Here is a 24472-nt window from a genome sequence, read left to right on the forward strand (position 1 = left end):
CACTTCAAACTTATAAATATTTCACGTGGGAAGAGAAAATTTTAAAAATATAACGTGTAATTTTAGTGTGAAAACTTGTGAAAGTGTAGAAAAGTTGTTTGGACAGAAAGTGCACGCGACCTTCACCCAAATTTCGCAAGAAGCCTGCTTGTTTGTGTGTACGTGTGTGTATGGTGCAGATTGATGTGCCAAGAAATGCCATCATCTTTGTGAATTTATGACCTGACACTAAATGGGGGGTGGAAAGCAGACAGTACTCGGCAATGTCGACAAACCATTTCTGTGACCCGACGATCGATACTCGATCCGTTGACCGACATCAAAGTTAAACATTGTTGTGACTACCTTCTTCTAACCCCCTTCCACGCTAAAGGTATTTTATAACTGCTGCCACCCCTTATATACGTACTTTTAACAACGTAGTGGGGAAGATATCTGCTGGAAACTTTGCCAGTCTCCGTCTTCACCCCCCTGTAGGCCTACATCCCTAATTGCATCACCAGAACTCTTATAGATTTGCCTCAATGGCGTTTGTCCTCTTATGGTTGAACGGATGAGTGGACGTTAATCAAATTTGGTATTCGCCTGGCTCTCGAGCCCATTAATCACCCCCTAAACAAAATTTCATCCCTGATAGTTTTATACACGTAAATTTAACTGTATGCCAGTGTCCATTTTTTTCTGTAAACACAAAACGACTCTGTGTCGAAACACCCTGTGGTACCCCCTTGTATCTATCCAGCCTGGGGCATTGAAAATATTTTTTAACACGCAACCTAATTAAGGACCTCGTGAGAACACCTATCGAGGAATTTTATTCGAAATGAAGTTAACAGGCAAGCTAGTCGCAGGCCTAAATACGAACGAAGCGGGGGAGGTCGTTGTACGTGATGTGGTAGATATGAGGTTACCAGACACCAGACGGCATTGTCACGCAACGATTACACATAAGAGGACCCCGGTACGTGAAACATAACAATCTGGTTCGAGTCTCGTGCGTTTAATGTGCAACCCATGTCACGTATTTATCTCTCTTTCGTTCTAATCTGGTTCCCCTGTCAAACGGGCCAAGAACATTACCCAATACAACAGGAGACGTTACGTAATTCAAACAATCGCTAACTCGGATCTTTGTGCACCATTGTTTAACGTCGAGACCCCCCGCTGTTTTCCTACCCCACAATAGATACAACGGTAAGTGAATAATCGTGTTAAATGCTACTATAGTAGTAATGAGTAGTAGTGAGAGCGTTACGGTACCCGCAAACGGGGGGAGTTTAGGGGGTGAGGGTGTATATCTTCGTTACGTAGATACACCCCACATCTGGTTACGGGCATTGAGGTATATTCCCCGATCTCGTAGTTGTAAGTTTTAAAGGTTAGTAAGGAGCCACCGGTTGTGCAGGGGGATGATATCTTCAGGAGCTCTTAGTAAACAGAGATATTAGGAAAGAAAATGTAAAAATGGAGGCTCTTACTGGCATTACTTTGTTATCAGTCTCTGTGGGTGACAGGGGTGACACGTAAATGGTGGCAGCAGACACCCAAACAGCACCTCTCTGACAAGGATCATCTTTTTTCCCCACCTGGGTAATGTCCGCGTCGGGGAGGGTGTTGAAAAAAAGCTATCAGAGGAGGCCGCGCGGGCAGGTAGAGAAGCAAACAATGCCGTTATCGGAGGATTTTCTGTAAATGCGAAATCGATAGCGTGGGTCCGGGGTTCGGCATCTAGCCTAGAAGCACGTGTACACACACACACACACACATATACAACTACACACCACCACCAGGCGGTGGCGGGCGAAAAACACAAGTCAGGAAATGCAACTTACCCGTATTCCAGAGCAAGGTGTGCCACTCGGTTAAGCCCAAATGCGCTTTAGTGCGCAGGACAGGCCGTCCGTTTTGCAGGGTGGCCACTGGCATCGAGCAATGATGGCGGACGAACCGTTCGCCCAGCCCGCTACTTAGCTAATGAAGGAAGGGCCGTTGCACGACACGGAAGCGTTACAGCGCCCGATGATTTGTGGCCCGTCATTAACGTCCACCGGATGAAAAATCGAGTTGACTGAGTGACGGAGGGGGTGACCCGGCGGGGGGAGAGCAGGGAGGGAGGGAGCGGCAGTCCCCGGTCCTCCCGAGCCATCCGCAAGTTTAGTTTTGTGCCATCGAGCAGCTTCTTTCGACGTGCCGCGGTACGGCACACACAAACTGGCACAACACACGCGCGCTTCCCTACTTCGCCCCTCCCCCGGCAGACGTCGAGCCGGGCCGCCATTGGACGGGCGCCGGTCACGTGACCGAACCGAAATGGTCAGATTTTGTTATCAATCCAGAAATGCACCTCAATGCTGGCCGAATGCAAGACGAGTGGCCGTGTGAGATTTCCAACACGGGTTTACCACCGTCACACAGCGCCCATGTCGCCTCCTCCTACACCTCCACCTTGGCGACAGTGGGCTACGTGCACTGGATTACTGCGAAACTGAACAGTGGATGTGGAGGGAGAAGAAGCTCAGCACACACCAAGAAACCAGCATGGAGACTGGGTGCGAAGCCGGGTTTATCAACAGTCAACCGTCCATGGCTGAATTTATGACAGCCCTGCCTCATATCAATGAAACGTTTCGGCCGAGCTCATCAATCAACGGTCCGGTCATGCCGCCACCTACCCTGTGCCAGCTCGAGAATGCGAATCAGCTGCAGGTCTGCGCCGGTACCCCAACGTCCCCTTCTCCACCCGGCAAACACGCGTCGGGAAATGGTTACAACGTCTCCGTACCGGAGTACCCATGGATGAAGGAGAAGAAGACCACGCGTAAGCAACACCAAGGTGAGTTGCACCTTTATCAATCACCCCACTGTCTCCTCTGACGTCCATCCATCATGACCTTTGCACTCTGCCACGCTCGGGTCGAGCCCTCTCCTCTTCCTCCACGTTTTCTTTTTTTCTTTTTTCCTCACGTGCTACCCCCGTCTCTACCCTTTTTTTCTACCCGTTCGTCCGGCTCCGATGACCGTCTACGTTGGCGTAACCATGGTAGCGGCTAAGATTTATTAGTTCGGGTTTCGTCCCCCTCCTTTGTAACGCCGCTCGCCTGTCGAATAATTCGCTTATTACGTTTCTCTCGCCTTCCCCCGTTCCCCGATATCGCGCTAGGGGCACTTTATAAGGGGGGAGAGATAGTCGGGAAATTCCGTCGTTACGCTAATGATAAAAGTCATGGGTTTAGGTAGGGGCAACCCCGGGTGGTTTGTGTTTACGACTCTGCCCGAAAAACCTCCCACAGCTTGAAACGTTTTTCTCACCCCCATCCGACGTAGAGGGATTTTCGGTCTTCAGCTAATTTCTGGCCACCCGAAATAGATCGGGTGGCGAATTGTGGAATGTCGGTGACCCTCGGGGCACGTGGGGATATTGAAAAAAGGCCCGGAAGCTCGGCAGAGCCCCTTCGTCGATTGTGTGTTGAAAGGACGAGATTTATCACCAGAGAAGTAGACATGTCTGCCGGCGCTACTTCTATGTTGACAATGAAACACGAATTATTCGTTGGGGTAATAAAGGCAGTTTGATGTTGATGCCCACATATATCATCGGAGGCCCCCTTCTAAATGTCTAAATCTACGCACGAGCCTCTTGCTCTTCCTTCCTTACCCGTTCGCTCGCTAAAAAATTTTTATTTTGTTGTAAACAAATGGGAGCTTCTACTTAATTTACGGGCCAGGCCTTTCCCGGCGGCTTAAGGCCTCGGACTGTTAAGTAGGCCTCATTTTTCGAATTTATTAAACGTAATTGCGGGGTGTTTAACTTTAGGCCTGGTAATGATTAGTGTAATGAGGGGGCTTAGAAACGATTTTAAAAACCGATCTGAAAGCATCGGATTTACGGTTCTCCAAACTTTACAAAGGCCCTAATAATGTAGGCCTTATATAAATTAATTGTTTATTAAACACGCCGCAAACTGCTCGACGAGGCTTTTAAGGGAAGAGTTATTACGTGGCAATTTTCTACGCTTTAATTGTGTATAACGCGCGAGGCCCTTAAGTTATTTAAATATTAAATGAAGGCCTTGAAGAGTGAAGGGAACTTAACTAGGCCCTTTACGAATTATCTACGTTTTTATTTATCTCTTAAACACACCACAAAATTAGGTACGAGGTTCTTAATACGAGAGATCCCAAGGGTCTCTTACATAACAATCGCCTACCCCGTTAATCGCGTATAATGCGCGGGGGCCCTAACCTATCTAAATGACATAAAAGGCAATTTTATAACCGTATCGGGGCATAAAATAAAAATTATTACACCATTTAACGGACGTTAAAAGCGGAGAGAGAGAGTGGTGAAAAAAACATGATAAAGCGCTAACGTGTTAATCTCCCGATTTCATTAGGTCCACTTCTAAATTAATTAAGCGAAAGAGCAAGGAAGGCTACTCGAAAGGTCGAACTCGGAGCCTTAAAAAGAAGGCTCTCCGTAATGCGTGTAAGTAAGAGGCCTCGATTGCAGTTTGATCGATTGAAGGATTTAGTTTGGTCCACTGTTCCCAAATAATTCTTTTCTCCGATGTAGGAAGGGGGATGTCATTGGGTAGCAGCTTAGCCTTATAGACTATCCAGGCTTATTGAAGCGTGCAGGATACTTTACGCTCGCGTGAATCAACAAAGTATAGTGTTTACTACAGATACACATCTTGCTATTCTGCGAAATGACTTATTTTTGGTTCAGACAATAATATACACAAAAGTAGACCTCCTAATAAGTGAAGAATGATAGACAATGCGCACCCTTCACGCTATGAAAGAGCCTCTTTTTTTAACAAGAGAATTAAAGGTTTAAAAATATTCAAATTTGCTCTGAAATTCGTAGAAAGGCTTCTCGGATCAAGGCTCATAAAGGCAAATATCTAACAGGAAAGGCTCGAATACCTTTTCGAAACAACAGGAGACAAGACAGCGCGCTTTCTTCTATTTAATATAAGGCTTCAAAGCTTATAGGCCTTGGAGTAGTGAAAATAGCTCTAGGATTAATGTGGAGCCTGAATGCTTGTAATAAGTTAAGAAGGCTTAAAACGGAGAGAGCGCAGAGCGGAGAGCCTGAAATCACTTAGCTATTACTTAGGCTATCCCGAGGCCGTAATTTCGAACTGGCAGGCTTGAAAGGCCCTGACGCTATCCATCAATGTAACACGAGGGAGTTATGAGGGCTAGTAGCATCATCACCGTAGCTATGGTAATCGGTCACTCTCGGCGGGGTAAGAACCCGCGACGTATACAGATTGCCGCCTGGTACCTGGGGTGTCTCGTAAATAGGAAATTTTAGGGAGTCCAGGCCGGCCACGTGACGGCCCGGTTTTAAAATTTTAATCAACACCCCGGTGGTCAGGACTAGCTAGGAGGGACAATTAGCGAACAAGAAGGGGGAAAGCAAAGTTAACGGCGAATTTGATGGAGATGGATGAAGGGGGAAGACTGTCATGTCGTGGTTTCTCAAGCCCATCACCCTTACAATGACAATGCCAAGACCTTACGTGTCATGTTGCCTCTACAGAGAAAAGGCACGGGTATTTTCTACTACTTGATCTGTTTTTTAATCACCAAGATTGGCTTCATTCAACAGCCAGAATGAGAAAAAGATATTATATATGTATGTTAATGAAGTCAGACAAACGGATTGACCCCCGTGATTTACGTCGGATAAATAAATGAGGAGTAGGAAATTCTTTTTTCTTTTGCAATCACGTCACTTATACTCGGGATTTTTCCTTACGCTACAGGGAAATTTTATCTCTAATTAATTCTGTTCGGGCATAACGTACGGCCTATAGGCATTTTTTTTAAATTTTAAGGCATTGTTTAAGGCCTAGTGGTATTTAATAAAAGATGTGTCTCCATAAAACACTATAAAACTATTAACGAAGGCACTTGAATGTAGGGTACGTCACCATTCCACTTCAGGCATTAACCAGGGTAGAAGATCCAGACAAAAGGGTAGAGACACTCAAAATCTGTCACACTCAGGCATTAATTGCTCATTGCAATTAATTTGCCACACTCAGGCAATTAATGCCTGAGTGTGAGCATTAAATAAGAGAGGACCCCGAAAATTAACTTTAAAATTTATCATGAGGCACGTCTTTACTATTAACACTACACATATTCACACTGAACATCATGAGAATTCTGTATCAGGATATTTAATCTCAGGATAGGGCTGTGATTATTAACATATTTAACACCACAGGGTATGTTTAGGATTCCATATTAGCATAATTAATTCTAAAGGGTTTCTGTCTCCAAATCTTTAACCCCCTCAGAGGATTATCCTGAAGTCCTTTATCTGAATATACAACCTATTAAGGATAATCCACTCACAGAAGGTTTCGTGAGGTTCAGTACCCGAATAGTTAACCTCATAGAGGGTTAGATCGAAGATTTTGTAAACCGCAGAGGGTTTTATACCCGAATATTTAACTTATAGAGGGTTAACTATAGGATTCTGTAAGCCGTAGGGGGTCATCCTGATGTTCTGTACCCGAATAGTTAATCTAACAGAGGGTTATCACGAGGATTCTGTACGGAGCAGGCTAAAGTAACTAAGATATTTCATAAAGCATTAATGCCTATACAATAAATGCCTGTTATAATTGCCATTAAAGCATATTTCGGGTATAATTATGGGGAGGAATTTTTCATTTAAGCAAGGCACTAAACAATCAGCGATTAGTGTCGACAGCGCTTAGTTACCATTACGGTCACGAGGTTTTGAATTTTGCGTGATGAACGATAGCAGCACGCATTTGTCGGCACGTGCCACGTAACTATTATATCGATGACAGAGGCCCCATATAAATGACTTAATGCCCCATAAACGCTATTTTTATTAATACAGATCTAATTAAAGTAAAGGGAGTGCCACACACACACACACACACACACTGGCTTTTACCTTCTGTGTGCCGCGCCCCGCGCTGACGTCAGCAAACAAGCCACCTGTAGATAATTCCGCGAATGATGTGCATGGCGAGTCCCGCGCATTCCATGTCGTCGACGATGTTGACATAGTAGCATTAGCCATAGGGATGAACCAAACACTTAGTTCGGGTGAGTTCTTTTTTTCTCTTAGTAAAAATAAACAATTTTGTTACTGTAGTAGCACTGGCAGTTTCTTAGAAGTGTCCTTTAAGGGGTCAAGTTTAAACGCGGGGGTAGACACGTCTGAAGGGGGTGTCACTGTCTTTTCTCACTCGAAAAGTCCATCTCCACTACCACAGTAACAAAATAACTTGCACAGTAGAATTTAATTAGTCAAGAGGGCCTCCCGCTATAGGAACAAAAAAACACCTCCCTGTGTTGTTTACTCTTGTGTTCCCCCTCTTAGGAATGCGATTCGTACTATCGCAGGAACAAGTGATTAAAATTCTTACTGTATGCTCTTCTATCTCTCTATGCTACTATGGTAACAAGTAGTTTTCTTCTGTAATTACTAGCGTAACATTTACAGAAGTAACACACTCCATAAACTACATTAAAACTAACTTTCCTCCAGTTTTACGCTCTTCAATTACAAAAATTAAGCGTCACCCCTTTACGATTTTACTACCGTAATAACAATTCAACTTAAACAGTACCAGGCCTATTCGTTATGCTGCTAGTTACGTTTATAGATCTATAAAAGTGTCATTACTGTTACTCGCGTGAGGCCGCATTAAAAACGTAAATACTACCAGCGTAACGATGTTAAAAACTAGTTTATTTAAATATCTGTTACTCTAGTAGTGTATACGGGCGTTAATTGTCACGAAATAATAAGTGTTTTTGTTACGCTAAACGCATTTTCTTATTGTTAAAATGTAAAGCGATAAACAGCGTAACACTGTGGTAGGCCTGAGTGAATTACGGTTTTTTGGAGGAGTAAATTGGATGTTGATTAATAGTATTTTTTTTGATAATTAAAGTAACATTAGTCAGTTTTATTAATTGCTACTACAGTAGTATAAATACCGACTTTGACAGAATTCTTACGTTACTTTAGAAGTAAAGATTTCCGGTTATTATCTACGATCTCATCTCTACTCGTGTTACAGGCTTTCACAATGTACTACTATAGTTTTAAATTGTTACTATATTAGTTGCTGATAGTTTACAGTTTTAAAATAACGTAACATAATCGCTAGAATTTGATACGTTACGTGGCTGAGAAAACGAACAGACTATGCTGTTATAGGTATAAAAACGATGGTTGTGTTGTAATGCTGTAACAGTTTAGTCTATTATGTTACGCTCTTATTACTACAGTTCTGTTACTCTTATTGCTAGCATACATTGCTACAGTTATGTTACGCTTATTGTTCTACAGTTTTACTCTGTTACGCTACTACAGTATTAAACTGTTGATACTTCCCAGTAGTGATAAATGGGATCAGGGAGTTAATAGTTCGAACAATGGTGAATAGGTGAATAAATGCTATTATAGTGTGAACAATTGCAGGAGTAGGTAATGTTATAGATCATAATGTGGTAGCATAACACATGGTGATGGTGTTAATATGTAGTAGATGTTCAGAATAGGCAAATAATGTACTAGATATGAGCAAAAATGATTTAGAATAGACAAACAGACGTGCAGTATCTGCTGCTAATAATCAGATAATGTGGTATTAATAGTTAGGAGCATTTAAATTTATGCAAATATGCTCCAATATAAGCACACGATTTTTAAGAACAGAACATGTGCAGCAAGTGACACGCGAATTACCTGCAAAAAGCACCAAATAACATGCAAACATTGTTTATAAACAGGTAAATTTACAGATATTAAGTGTTTAAAATAGGTAATTTGTGTGATATTTTCTAAAACACGAGCATTATTTACGTTAAAAACAATCCACTTTGCACATCTGGTGTGTAAAGAACATCAGTAACAACACTCACAGATCATGTGTGTACTGTTTCATTAACACAAGAACAAGTCGTTGTTGTTGTGTATGCAGAAAACAATGGTATAAAAATGTTTGTAGGGGGTAATAGGCCTTAATCATGTGATCGAAAACGGCATTTAACTTCATTCGTTGAGCCTGTAGGCACGAACAGATTACCTTATTGACTTAGGTAGGCTATCATTATCGGTATAATTACCACATGACCAGGTGTAATTATTATCCAAGTGCTAATTAGCAGTTGCAACTTCGTTGGTTATTATCCTTCTCTTTCTTATGCTAATTAGTTTGCATGGAGAGTGTCTTCTCTTGTGTTGCATTCTTTGTGTCCTCTGACAGTTTGATAAAGTCGAAGATAGGGCCCTCACTTGTATATTTTTGTTTATGATTTGTGTACCTTACGTCAACACTTCTGTTTAAACACAGGAAAAGCAAAGTGCATCTGTTTGTGTAAAGTTTATCCTGTGTTTTTTTTTCTTCCCCTTCCTGTGTTCTGTTGCCATGATTTATGTCTTCCAACGATAAGCAAGCGCCTGTTTCTGTTTACAGTGCCTATAGGCGACTCGTGTTTAACGTCATCTTGACGTCATAATAATTTATACAGTTGGATTACACTACAGTTTTTTTCCATCTCTGTTTACTCTGAAGGCTAACCTAAATTTTTAAAGGCCTTTATTGTACTTATTGCCTTTTCTAGAGCTAAAAAAAGTGAGTAGTATTTCCTGCTCTAAGTAATTTATACTGATTTTCCACTTAATCAATACAGGCTAATCTGCTTAAGCCTGTTTAAAACATGAGCCCGATCAGACTAATGAGTAAATGCTAATTCTGCTTGTCATATAAGCCTGAATATAGAGATTAAAAACGATCTTACTGCTGAGCCTGATCGTTATTGCTACTACTTGAAACTATATTTAAGTGTATAGCCTTTTTAAGTCTCAAATTCAACACAGTTAAACGTAAGTTTTTATACATAAATAATAAAATTAAGGCATCTTTAAGTGTTTTGAGATCGAAATCATTTTTAAGTCCTTAAATAGATTGTTGTTTAAAAAATATGAGGCCTTTCTATACAACTTGAAATCTTTAATTAGCATTATATTTGGATTTATCAGGCTTATAAGTGTTTCAGAATCTTTCCAATTCAATTTAGAAGTTCTCACAGGACCAAAAGCCTTTCTAAATCTCTATAATTCTGACTCTATCAGAAAGCTTTATCGAGTACAAGACTTTCTGTATTGATTAAAATCAGGCTTATAAAAGCCTTTCGAAATCCCTGTAATCATACTCTGATGTTGTTTAGAAGCCTTTCAAAACCTTTCTAATATGGATTTATTAGGCTGAGAAACCTTCCTGAACCTCTCTAATATAATTATGACCCTGCTTAAAAATTTATCAGGTTCAGCAAGCCTCTGAAAATCTAGAAGGTTCTCAATTACATCACTATTTTCAGGGGACCTAAAATTTTATCTTAGGCCTTACTAAATACAAAGAATTGGGCCTTAAATTTTCTTCCAATTTAAAATTTGACAAGCATCTGAGAAGAATAGGATATTTTCCTCTTTTTTTTTCCTTTTTCCTCTTTCCTCCCTCCTCTTTTTTCGGAATAAAAAAGTGATGTACGAGCTTCTTCTGGCACTTTTACAAAAGAAATGATGCCAACAACACAAATACACCCAGGTTGTGTGACATCAGACTTCTCTCTTGGTTCTCCAACACACGTCATTTGTCTCCCTCTCACTCTATCTATCTATCTTCTCAAGGATATTTATCAATTAAATATGCAATTTTTAAAACACCCCGTTTGAAGCCACACCTTGTAAAACACTACAAACACTACCGCTGTCTGACTAATTTGCATATCTGCCAGTATAAGTTTACAAGTAAATTTACGATATCTCCTGTTCTAAATAAGTGTTTTATTTGAAAGAAGACACTTATTGGGTGTTAGAAACATCTAATAAGTGCCTTCTTTCGGGTGTTTAAATTCAAATTGTTCACTTGAAACATGCATTTTGTTGCCCTGGTGTTTAAACTAGTTTCTATATTTATCCAAGTGTTCTAAATTTAGCCCCATATTGAAGTGAGTTTAGTTTTCTCTGAGAAAACAATACTTAGTATTGGATTCTACAGTAGATAGAGTCTATGATTAGATTATTCTCTTGTGTAGGCTGTGTTATCTGTTGAATTGTGATCAATACAGTAAAATTCTAATTGTTGGTTCCTATGACAAGTTATATACAATACGTAGTAGATTAATAGTAGTTTAGTTTTATTGAGTAAATCAAAATTGTTCAACTCCATTGATTAGTTCAGCTTCTTCTGTTGGTCCCTGTGTCTTGTTGAGTAGATTAGGTTATAATAGTTGGACACTGTTGAATACAACTTCCAGTTATTGGACTCTACTAAATAACTCAGGTTTTAATGCTAGACCCCACTGAGTTCAATATTAACACAATGGTTTAATACTAAACCCTTCTGACTCTACTATGTAATCTCTAGCATACTCTGTTGAGTTCAACACTCCCTAAGCTCCAGCATTGGATTCTACTGAGTTCAACACTCCCTAGGAATCATTAGACCCTACTGAGTTCAACATTACCCAGGCTCCAGCATTAGACACTATAGACTAGATCAATTTCTAATTGTTAGACTCTATTGAGCAGGCCAGTTTCTACTTGCCTGAGCTTAAACTAACTGAGTGAATTAATCAATAGAATCCAACAACTTTAAATTGATCTACTCAATAGGGTAGCCCAACTAAAATGTCAATTTATTGTCTTCAATAGTAGGCCCTATTGACTAGGTAAAACTGTTAGTTGTTAGTCCCTACTGAATTGACCAAATTCTAATTGTTTAATTCAGTTTCTTCATCAAGTAGGCCTCTTGATCAAACCTAAATGTTGAACTGTGTTAAAATTTATCAGATACGTCACCATACCCAGTGTTTATGTAACAGTTATAAAGGTCAGGTGAGCACATTTTTACTTTATAAAGTCACCAGAAACAATAGATATGTATGAGGAAGGGTGCAAAAAACACAACACAAAAATCTATCGTTTTCTCGCCTCTACTGTAATAAACAACACAAGAATATTAATTAATATTCTTTTACTTTTAAGAGAGACAATAAATTGTCACGTGGCATGCTTTTTCGGACCCTTAAAAGTCGATAAAAACAAAGAAAAAGCAGGCAAGATGGTACCTAAATTATTTAACCAACACTTCAGTTCTTCGTAAAATTATAAAAATAAAGCTATAAAAAACACTATATTGTTCTGTTTCATAAATTTATTAACATAATAGGAGAGGATAATAATCGCTAAACGTACAATTTACACTGTTATAGCCTGAAGGCTTAGGCTACTACACTTCCTACTTGTTGACCTTCTGATTTTGTATTCTGCTCACATTAACCTTCTTATCGTTCCTTTATTTATGAGGCTTTCCACATCTGTTCCTCTAATAAACTAATAAAAATGCATCCAAATTTTAATTATCGTCTTTTTTAATATTTAAATTATTGCCTGTGCCTTTTTTCTGTGCCATTTATTTAAAAAATATTAATCGAGGACTTAGAGCTGGGCATTAAATTACAAAAATGTAGTAGCATTAATTAAAAATTCACGTTCGTTAAGGCTTTCATTGAGTGAGCCTTAATATTTTAAAGCAATACTTAAGGCTCTAATAAGGTTTTAGGGCTCGTAATTGGATGTAAAATACAGTATTCTGGTATTAATCTACAAGGAAGATTTTTGATCAGAATTATAATTTTGAGCCTCATTTTTTTGTCTAAGCCTTATTTTATAAATTATTTAGTAGTTTAAATTAAGATTATAACGTAATTAAAACATTAATTTTTTAAAAAATTACTTGTATAGAATTGCCAGAAGTCAAGTGCGATATTATGCCTTGTAGCTCTTGATTATAATATTTGAAGCCTTAATAAATTCAATTTTTTGCAGTTAGATGAGCCTTAATACTTGCTACTTTACAAGAACTATACTACTACTAATTTATGGGTTTCTACAGCTGTAATAAATGAAAGTTGATGAGGCCTAATCACACAAACTTACACGAAATCTATGCATTTGAGGCCTTTAGACTCGACAAAAAACCTGATAAAGCCTTACTTTAAGCCTTAGTAATTCTACACTTGTAATTTTTATATTACGTTAAAGCACCCCAGAGTAGCCTAAAAGTTTAACTATTTTGTATCGCGCTTTCTTAAAGCCTTTTGACCCTTCTCCCCAGAGCCTTCTAAGGCCTAAATATAATTTGGAATTTCACTCATAAGAGGGTATTAAAAATCCTTCTGCTGACGTTTCTGAGGCCTCTGATAAGCCAGATCTCGTAAGCCTTTATGCCGAGACATTTTGAGCCTTTCTGGTGAGACTTTTCGGGCTTTTTCAGCTGAAGCCTATTAGGGCTAACTTATAAAAGGTCTTAAAATCCTTCCGTTGACGTTTCCGAGGCCTCCGACGAGCCAAATCTCACCAGCCTTTCCTTAAGGCCTCATAAGGCCCCACAGAAAGGCTCAGAAGATATGGCTCGACAGAGAGGTTAATATTAGACCAGTATAAATATTAATGTAGTTAAAAAGGATGTAGTAAATTGGCAAAATGCCCTCAGTCAGTGCCTACTCCTCTCTAACTAGAAGTGCTATATTAGTGCACACAACTAAGTAATAAATGGCCCCTTTACGTGGCAAGAGGCTAATTTATGCGGTGTCTTTCTGACCTGTCAATCATCTTTTCTTACAGCAATTTACTGTCATGTAGATCATCTTTGTGTCAAGTACTAAATTTGGCACTTCAGCACTTAATACATTCTTCTAACTTCACCCCCCTACAACAGCATCTTTTCTATTATTACACACCGAACTTTTACACCCCCCTATGACAAATTAATGTACTTTTTTTCTGTTAGAAAACACGAAGAAGACCGTACCGACTTCGATCTAAATTGATTCCGGATCGTTCTGGATCAATTTAGATCCACTAAATGTGGATCTGAAGTACAGCTTAACGTTAAAGCGACCGTTTGGATCAGGGAACTCGTTTTTAAAAACACGATTTTAATTACATTTTTATAAAATATTGCTGAATTTTGATCCAAAATATATTTAGATATTGTTTTTAGAAGTTGGATAACAAAATGGAGGAAAATTGAAAATTTTTCGGATAACAAAATGAAGTGAAATTGAGATTTTTAGGATAACAAAATGGAGTAAAATTGGGGATTTTGTGGATAACAAAATGAAGTAAAATTGGGGATTTTGTGGATAACAAAATGAAGTAAAATTGAGGATTTTTTGGATAACAAAATGGAACAAAATTGAAAATTTTTCGGATAACAAAATGAAGTAAAATTGGGGATTTTTAGGATAACAATATGAAGTAAAATTGGGGATTTTTTGAATGACAAAATGGAGTAAAATTGGGGAGTTTTTGGATAATAAAATGGAACAAAATTGGGGATTTTTCGGATAACAAAATAAAGTAAAATTGGGGATTTTTTGGATAACAAAATGAAGTAAAATTGGGGATTTTTTGAATAACAAAATGGAGTAAAATTGGGGAGTTTTTGGATAATAAAATGGAACAAAATTGGGGATTTTTCGGATAACAAAATAAAGTAAAATTGGGGATTTTTTGAATAACAAAACGGAATAAAATTGGGGATTTTTCGGATAACAAAATGAAGTAAAATTGGTCTTTTTTAAGACTAAATGTGTGCTGAAACTACAGATTTTTTAAATCAGAAAAAAGCTGGAATCTAAAGTTAAAAACATTTTTTTTGTTAAAAGTGAGCTTAAATTATAGACTATAAATAATAAAGACTCTGGAGATTTTTAGAATCACAATGAGCTAAAACAAAAGGTTTTTTTAGATTAAAAATGGAAAAAGCGGTGTAAAGTATCAATTTTTTAGATAAAAAGTGTTTAAAAATAGAAACCTTTAAAAGAAAGAGTATAAATTTTTGGGGACAGGAAGTTTAGATGAAGATCTTAAAGCCTCCAAACCCCTAAAATACGTCAAGATACATGGATTTCTCCAACCCAAAATTAAAATTTGACACCGAAATTAGGTCAAATTATATAGTAGACAGCGTGTAAAAAATTCACATTACTGAACTTCTATAGGCCCACTTATTTTGACCTTAAAACTGATGACAATAGCCTTAAAAAAATCTTAATCTTTTTTTTGGATCTTGAACTAAATTTAAATAAGTTACAGCGGGCCAATGGACAAAATTTATTTAATTCTCTTTGTTACAGAACTTATTAAAAATCCGCAAAGACTTCCCCCCACGACAATCCATTAAGGGCCATTTTTTAACACCCGAAATGACCAAAAATTAGCTAAAATGGATCATTAATGGTTCCATTAAAGTGCTAATACGAGCCTCCAGGCTTGTGTTAAGGTTATAATTTTGTAAATTCTAGTACCGAGTCATCAAAATTTTGATTATAGACTTTGTAGAAATATCGCCCATAGCCATTTTTTTTAAAAATTGTGATAAAGTAGGCATTTTTTATAATACGTGGGTATTGTCACTTTTGTTCTTCGGTCCTTACCTAATGCGTTACAAATGTTAATAGTCATGGGCTATAAATTAGTGATGAACTACAAATTACGTCTTGGGTTATGACTGCTTCTTGTAGTGTGCTTGAGGTCAGCACTGGGTGATACTTTGGTGTTCGGCTTTGTGTGTGATTTTAGTGGTTATGCTTTAAACTGGTAGTGTTGTGAGTGCTTCTGGTGGATGCTCTTTAAAATGATATTGAGCTGTGAGAGATTTTTAATGGGTTTAGTGATGTTCAATTAATATGCTGAAAATGTTCTTTATTTGTTGTCATAGCAGTGTTTTAGTGTTGTGTTAAGCCCTCAGTATATCACTAATATACTAAATGCTGTTGGGAAATGAATAATGTAATAATAATTCTATAAATTAGTCACTAGTGTTGGTCTATGGAAATTATTTATATCTCAACACTAGTGATAGTATTAAGCATAAATTTAATAATATGCTATAAATTACTAGTGACGTAATACAACAATATTAGTGTGTAAATATACTCGAATAATGTGCTAAAAACATTATTGATACGATGTTATGGCGTCGATATTATTAAATGATACGATACAAATGTTATTAATGGTGTGCTACTCCCATGAAAGTCTAATGTTATCCGTTTGGTTCCTGGATAATTCTCTTCCAAATGAATTTAGGTGGTGTGTAATGATATAAGGAGCTACAAAAAAGCCTTATTTTGCGTTCCCTAAATATACAAACGTGTTTGTAACCTTACTTCTAACATTTTTCCATGTGTTAGTGTGTCTGCTCCAATGCCAGATCAACCAATAGGTAAATAAGACAAATGTCTAGGGCCTGTAATTTGGAGGGATCAGGCTTTTTAAAGGCTGATTAATGACTAACATTTTTTACAAGAAACTTATTTAAATGGGGCCCCAATTTAAATATTGTGTAGGCATCGGTAGAGGCTTAATCCAGCACTGGTCTGCTCTGCTATACGTCGAAGCTATGCCATACCTTTCTATAATTTCATTCGATTTATAATGAATTATAGTGAAATAGAGACCTGTAAAATCCTTAATTTTATGCCTTAATCACGTGATGAACCCTTTACAGATTTAGAATGTAAGTGTGTTGCTCCTTAAGGACTTAATTTCAATCCATTTTATGAAAGAATTTATCCACCTATAACTATTTGTGTAACTATAATTTAAATTTATAGTGCTTGAGACACAAGTCAGGATCGACGTAAGACCTTAAGAAGTGTTTTTAGGCGTTTAAATTAGCGTATTTTGTATTTACAGTGGCTACAAACTAGACAATTGAGATGCTAAATTATAACTTTTTAAGGACTCTAAAGGAGTTTAGAAGGTTATTATCATAGTAAGGACTATTGTAGTCCTTATTAAATAACTTAATTCCTTAATGAAATAGTCCTATACAAATTTTAGACATTGTTTAAGTGCACTTTCGTGTGAAGGTTAAGTGATCAATAACTGAAGTAAGGACCACTAATAATGTAACATCCCCGTATATATCCTTCAAATTTTAATAGTTTAAACGATTTTATAGGGTTACACGTTAAAAATTAAGCGGTTAGACCCTATTTTAATGCAATATTCAACAATTTATCGCTAATAATCCTCGAGGCTATGCATGAAAAAAAGGGTGTTACAGATACCAAAATAACTATACAGAAAGCTATTCTTAAGCTTATAGTTCTTAGAATTTCGCAAAATTCTCAACCCCCTACTGTTCGAGAGGGAGGCCAAGTTGTTAGTTGGGTTTTTTTCATTAACGTGATATAAAATAGTAGGCATTGTAATTGGTTTAATCCATGTAGAAAAATCAAGGCTCGGGGCGATCTTCACAGGAAGCCATTTGCATAGAAGGAGGAGGAAGTTCTGAAACCTGCTCGGGTCAACGGAGAACAAAACACTATTTTTTTTCCGATGGAGTACCTACTTAAAGGACCATTTATTGTCTGAATTCTTTAGCCATAAAGGTACTGAAGGACCGTCCAGCCGTGCAGCATCCATTCATTCATGGATCCAGGAAGAGCCTCATATATATAGTCTCCACCTACAGATTGCCCTCATCCGGCATTATTTTTAATGTGTCGGGATGCCGCTTCCTCCTAGCTTCCTGATTCGTTTAACAGTAAAACCGTTTATGGGGGTTTTACCCGCCAGTTCGTCCTCCAACATGCTCTAGTTGTCGACGAAATGGTTCCATTGCAACCAAGACTCGCCCCTGGATTGAATTTGTCTTTCAATTCTTACTTAGTGGGCTTCTGTGACTTCTTTGACGTGGTGGCCCCCATAAATGATCGCTGGTTGAGTGATATTTATTAAGTCAATCAACGTCAAAGTTGGGAGGTTGTAAAGTGATATTGGAGGTGGTTTACTATTTTTAGTGCCTCAGTTATTGGTTCCTCCTCATTCCAATCTACTTCTTGGTGATAAATGATATTGAATTATCCTTTTATCTCTCGATTTGATTATCTTTTAATCCTTACTAATTGAATGGCCGCAGAAGAGAAGCGCTTGAATATTTTATAAGGGGTATAATTATGCTGCACCTTTAAAAATCGTTCGTCACTTGATGAATTAAACCGCATTCGAAGAAAACTGGATAAAGTTCTAAGCCTTTAGGATTAATCAATTATATTTAAGGCTTTTAGACTTTAGTTTTACTCAGATTCAATCATTTCCGAGAAGAGAATCCTGTTTTTTCGATGTTAAAGGTGTTCTCACTCTTTTTTTCACGTTATCTCGCATGCATCAGCGCTAATTACTCTTCGTTTTTGAGATATTTTGGTTAATTATAGGCTTTGATTAAAAATTCAAGGCTCAATTAAGGCATTAAGGCTTAAACTAAGTTGTTTTCGAACATGTAAAATGTATTCTTGACTTAAAAAATGGTAAATTATTTTTTATTACGGATGAAGTAATGGATAACTTTTTTTTGCAATTATTAGCCTGAAAAACGATTAATTATATTTAAAAAAAGGCTTTAGACCCTAATTATATCTTTTAATATACGTTTAAGGCATTAATTAAGTTCTACCAAGCCTTTTTAATATGCTGTACTGTACATATTAACTCATTTCCACGGATTTTTAGCGAGAGGAAATAATTGCTTTTAAAAGGTTATTACTAAATTAAGCCTGTAGGCTATTAAATTAAGGCTTTAATTTTCAATTTTGTTAAAATTCACATCGCTTTAACACCTAATAAAGCTACAAATACTCATTTTTCTAATGTAAATAGCTTTACATCGTAGCGTGTAGATGTTGTCTAGGCCTTAATAAACTTTATTTAATGAGTTTTGCCTACGTTTTAATCGACGTACTTAACTTAAGGCTAAGGCTTAAAAGAGAAGCTAAATGACTTATTTTCATTCTTAAAGGAAACTTTGGAAGTATTTTTTCTATTTTTAAAGTAAACATTTTTGGAAACATTCTCCAACTTTTTTAGACCTCTCGAGATGGGGGATGGAGACGATTGCGTGAATATAAATGTGTAGAGGAACAAAGGCGAACAGGAAGACGCGATTACGTAGTCGTAAATTCGTTTATCATCGACCTTGACAATCATTAAGCGTCGTGGGTGTCACAATATAGGAAAGAACACCTCATTGTTGTCACACGATCTCCAGATGACGTGAGAGACCTCCTCCTCCTCTACAGGAAACAACCCTTTCCCTTTCCTTAAAAATTATGCACAGAGGAAAGAACACACAACAATATTTGATACTAAAGGAAAGTTAGGCCCTTAATGTAGTGTACTACGTGATAGATACCTCCGTATTGTGGGGTATCGCATGAAACACGCACCCCTACATGCTTAAATATCGTAGGATGCTACCATGACACTCAATATATGATATTAAGGGTAAGTCACCCTCATAATGTATAGTTATATTGTGGGAAAGCCACATCTCTAGTATAAGAAATTATGGAAAATTTGTCAGACTTCGCGAGAAGTATCCTATTGTAAGCTGAAGGGGCTATTTTAATGCTCTCAATAGGATATTAAGGGAAAGATACAATATTAATGTGTAATATTGTGGGAAAGGTACACCTCCCAGCTTAAAATATAGCTATAAAAGTACAGTCTAGAATAAGAAATTAAGGAAAATACACCAGATTTACAAGAGAGTTAACACTCTTATACAAAGGAGTAGTTAATTTTGGAGTTAAAAATTATCACGGACATCACGGCAACACCAGAAAAAAATGGGCATTTTAGAGAGAGGGAAAAAAAGTGCAGATTAAATCCCCCAAACAAAAATGGAAGAGAAAGAAAGAGGAGGGGCGGAGAGAGGAAGACAAGAAATCTCTGCACCTTTCTGGATTTCGACTCCAATCTTCGAGATCACTTGGGAGCAAAAGGGAAACGGTGGAGAGATCACGAGCGTTACTATGACAACGATTGGAAGAGACAGTGGGAGGATTTTTTTCCAAGTCCGAAGTTGATTTCTTCTCCTTTTAAATTTCAAATGGCGATCCCTGATGGGCAGCGAAAACAAACGGGACGATACAAGATGACAATACTCGTGACATGCAGCGGACATGATGGACTTGATCGATATCGAGAATAGTAGGAGTGCAGGGGTCAGCAACCTTTTACTCTCGATGTCTGATAGTTGCTACCTGTCCCGTTTACACTCTACAAACATTTATAACTAATTATTAAAGCCGGGGTTCGATTACATTCGCTATAAAGGGCGCTTACAGATGCTTACGTTGCTCTTGTAACTGTCGTGGGTTCGTACCTTAAAATGGAGTGCCTCGATTTTTGCTATAACACCTCTGTCGCGAGTTCTTACTTCAAATATGTCTCTCCAAAAGGGTTCAAATCTACTTTTAAATCATAAATTTCACCTTAAGTAATTAAATAATGCTTGAATTAAGAATAAATTTAAGAATCCTTCGCTTGGTTAGGGCGTTATCCTCTCGAAACCACTCGAAATTTGCCAATTAACCCCCCCTAAAAATGGCAGAAGCAATAACTTTTTAATGAAATTTATATACCGTAAACAATTTCGAAATTTTCCTCCTTTTTTCATTATCACAGCAATATTTTTATTAATTACATTTTTATTAAAAAAAATTAATAAATTTTGAATACTCAGCAACTTTATAAATTGATTTTTCTGGGATATTTTTTTTTTCCTTCCCCAATTGACTTTTCTCAGATATTTTATTTGATTTTTTTAATCGTGTTTTTTTTTCTAATATTTATTTAAATCTACTTCAAAAAGGATCGGTTAGTGCTACAATTCCACACATAGAAAACTCTGGGGTGAATCAGAATGAAGAAGGTTGAAAGCTTTTCTAATCTCCCTATAATGTTTAAAAAAAGGGGGTTTTAGAAGAAGATAATTAATAATAAAACACGAAATTTTGTTATTAATTACCTTTGTTACTTAACTACTTCTTTTCTAGACGAGTCAATTAAAAATGTAAAAGGTTATAATTAAATGGTTTCGAGATATTCCACTCCTCTACGCTTGAACTGTAATGTTCCAATGGTTGCCCATAGGCTGTGCCTATTTTCTAGTCATTACACTTAATGCTGGACCTATTAAAGTATCATGAATTGTTTCAAGCGCTTCATTTTTCATTCATGTGATACGGATGCCCCTACTTTACCAATTCTTTTTTTTTCCTGTGTATAGGCTCTAATAGAAAACCCACTCCACCCAAAACAAAGAAGTTAAACCCCCCTCCCCAATTGCACTTTTGTAATTGCTAGAGGCTAAAAATATATATATTTTTGGGTCCTAACACACCCAGGACGAGAAAAAAGTAAAGTTTTCTATACGAAATGCCCTCTAGAATTTTGCGGAAATCGCCTTCTAGAGTTACCAAATTTGTAGGACGGCCGTTGAAAAAAGTGCCTTCTAATATATGTCACACATGTAATGAATGTCAGGGTGATCAAGTCTACATTTATAAACTTTTTATAACCTTCTACGCCAAACCAGTCAGTAATAGGACCTGTCCTTTAGATTTTCTTCATTAAAGGAACCTTTCCGCTGATAGAAGAGATAAGCCCTCGAGGGTGTTCCTCGCCCTCGTATGCTGTTTATCGTTCAAAAAATTCTCTCCCCCTCCCTCAAATATACAGGATGTAGGCATTAGTTAAACTCAGTTTAGATTTTTCTTTATTTTCCCTTACTAATTTCCTTGTTTTTCCTTTGGTTCCTTTCAGAGAACAACGAGAATGGGATGCCACGACGTCTCCGAACTGCTTACACAAACACACAGTTGTTGGAACTGGAGAAGGAGTTTCATTTTAATAAATATCTGTGCAGACCCCGGAGGATAGAAATTGCAGCATCTCTGGATCTAACAGAGAGGCAAGTGAAGGTGTGGTTCCAGAATCGTAGAATGAAACACAAGAGGCAAACTATGATGAACAAAAATGACGATAAGAATGGGGATGCGGGAAGTGATACCAAAGACTCGGATTCGGATCGTGGCCCGCCCCCACCTTCTAGAACGCCCGACGGGGACCAGAGTAGCAACAGCGGGACCAAAGAATGTACCTCGACTGGTACAACGCCTCAAGAAAGCACAGCGACTCCGGAAACGTGTTGCAGGCCCTCGAGTCCCAAAACAGAAATTTTAAAAGAAGTAGAGGCAGAGGAGCATCTGCAGTCACCCGTGACGGTGAGCTCTACACCGGTTCATTCTTCATCCCCCTGTAGTCAAGGTGACAGAAGAGGAACGCCGCAAGACATTCAGGATGTAACTGCTAATGCAACTGTGGCTCATACTGTTATATGCGAACCACCTGTAACTACTACAGCGGCAATTAGGAACATATGCCCTGTGACGGCGCCAGATAAAGTAATGAGGGTTTTGTACCATGGAGGGCACGAGCACTCATTGTCATCAGCCGTGTAACACATTATCTCGCACACCACCTGGTGGACAGGCAACTAGCCCGGGCAACGGATATTCTTCGCAGATGACCCAATCTCCCAATTGCCAGAGATCCAGACTGTATCCCTCTTACACGGATCCGGCCATCACCTCAACGAATTACACACAGAGAGGTCCTTCACCTTCTATGTCCAGTTATTGTTACAGAACGTCCCCTCCTGCATCTCACCAGACTTTACATCCTCCCCAACAAATGGACAACGGTTACACGTTCCACGGGAGCTACAAAGTTACACCACCTCCTGTTTATTATCCAAACTCCGGTAGAGTGCCTCAACAATCTCCTAATGGGTGTGTGCAATCACCACCCATGTATACAGTGCAACCGACGGCCATACAGAACCACCGCGGACAACCTAACAATAACAACAGTATCATACAGAACAATCCAATCCAACAAACCAGCCAACAGCAAAGGGTGCCCATGCACCAAACAAGGCAGTACTACCCTGTGGAGCAAATGAGCAACCAAACCTTATCTCCCTCCCCTCATCCATATCTACAAGACTATAGGGGACAAACACCCGAATATAATTCTCGCAATTATGCAAATTACGAGGCGTTACCTACCGAAGATCACTACAACAATATGGCACCGGCAGGTAACGGCGAATTCTGTTACGCTTCTTACAGAAACGACTACACTGGGGAGGACATGATGCCATCGGGTCAAAACATGTATTACGACATGAATCAAGGTTCCGGCAACCGAATACCAGATTATAGTGCCACTGCACCCAAACAGACACTCCAGACGTCTAACTACTACGAGATGAACAACGTGGCGGATACAGCCGCCATGTCCAACTATACCAATCCTAACATGGCGTCGGAACAGTACAATGGTCAGTGCACAGACTCGGGTGATCTGAGTTATAATTATAACAATTATTACGACAACGGAACTTATAACAATAACACAAACAATAACATGCAAAATGCAAGTGGTACGAACGACTTTAACTTCTTGAACATCGCCAACGACTATTCAGCACCCGAGTATTATCAATTGAGTTGATTTTCGAGATGAGGAACATTATATAAAACTTTCGTGACGACCGCTATCGTAACAAAAAAATTTATGAATGGATGTTTAGGAACTTCTGTGTAATTTAGATCCAGATGTGATCGAGTTTAGAACTAGATCGGCCTATGTCTACGAACCTCACCAGTAGAATCTCGGATCAAAGTTATCTGATTGATCAAGCTTTATTTTAATACCTTTTCATTTCTCTCAGTTGTACCTTGACCAATTGGAGAATTTTGAACCATTACGGATGCCTAGTTCTGACGTGCAACCACATGTTTTACCAGAAAGATGATGGTGATATTTTTGTGCGCCCCATATTGTCACAAGGCCGTAGGCCACCCCTAACTTTAGTGATTCTGCATCCATTTTGGTCCTCTATAACCGCTTTACGATCCTCTAGTTATTGTGATCCCGACAATTTAAGTTACGAAAATTGATTATTATATGTGCTGCAATCTCATTAAAGTTTTTAATACCATAAAAGTTCCTCAAACCCATAAAATGCACTAAGATCAGGTTCAGTTTCTCTCTGTGCTTCAAAGTAGTTCTAATCAATCGCATTATTCCGAATTTTAAATTTAATGATTTTTAAAATGTAACAGAAGACTTTTTTCCGGTCTAGGCCTAATTTTTTTTAATTATTATTTAAAAGTTAAAGTTGTATAAAGGTCAGTTCTAAAACTTCAGTTTCATGTATATTTAATCGATGACCCTTTCGGTTACATATGCTACCCATTCAATACTTTACGAATGTTGCAAAAGTTTCAACTAATTAAGCTAATTTGTATCATTTCCAGTTTAAAAAGTTGCTTTTTTGTAGTTGTTAGCTATATTTTCTCGCTAAATTGTATCAAATAACGAATTACATTACGCTGTGCCAGCGCTTCTTAATCTGAGGCACTGGTTCCGCACCTGTTGTTCTTGATACGGCCATTATTAGTCTAACTGTGTGACGAAACCAGCGCCACCTGATAATTTTGTTTTTTTATTTTTCTTAATTTAAAA

The 24472-nt window shown here is 38.1% G+C and overlaps 1 protein-coding gene across 1 annotated transcript; it reads left to right on the forward strand.

The window, feature by feature from the left end:
* The first annotated feature begins 2100 nt into the window (after positions 1–2100).
* Positions 2101–24158, forward strand: LOC136978399 (homeotic protein proboscipedia-like). Its single transcript, XM_067274101.1, is given in 3 exon segments — positions 2101–2833; positions 21701–22401; positions 22403–24158. Coding segments are annotated over 3 exon segments (2049 nt in total). The 5' UTR covers positions 2101–2538; the 3' UTR covers positions 23456–24158.
* The last annotated feature ends 314 nt before the right edge of the window (positions 24159–24472 follow it).

Source organism: Centruroides vittatus, unplaced genomic scaffold, assembly GCF_030686945.1.
Source record: "Centruroides vittatus isolate TY-2023 unplaced genomic scaffold, ASM3068694v2 contig_526, whole genome shotgun sequence".
Classification (NCBI taxonomy): domain Eukaryota; kingdom Metazoa; phylum Arthropoda; class Arachnida; order Scorpiones; family Buthidae; genus Centruroides; species Centruroides vittatus.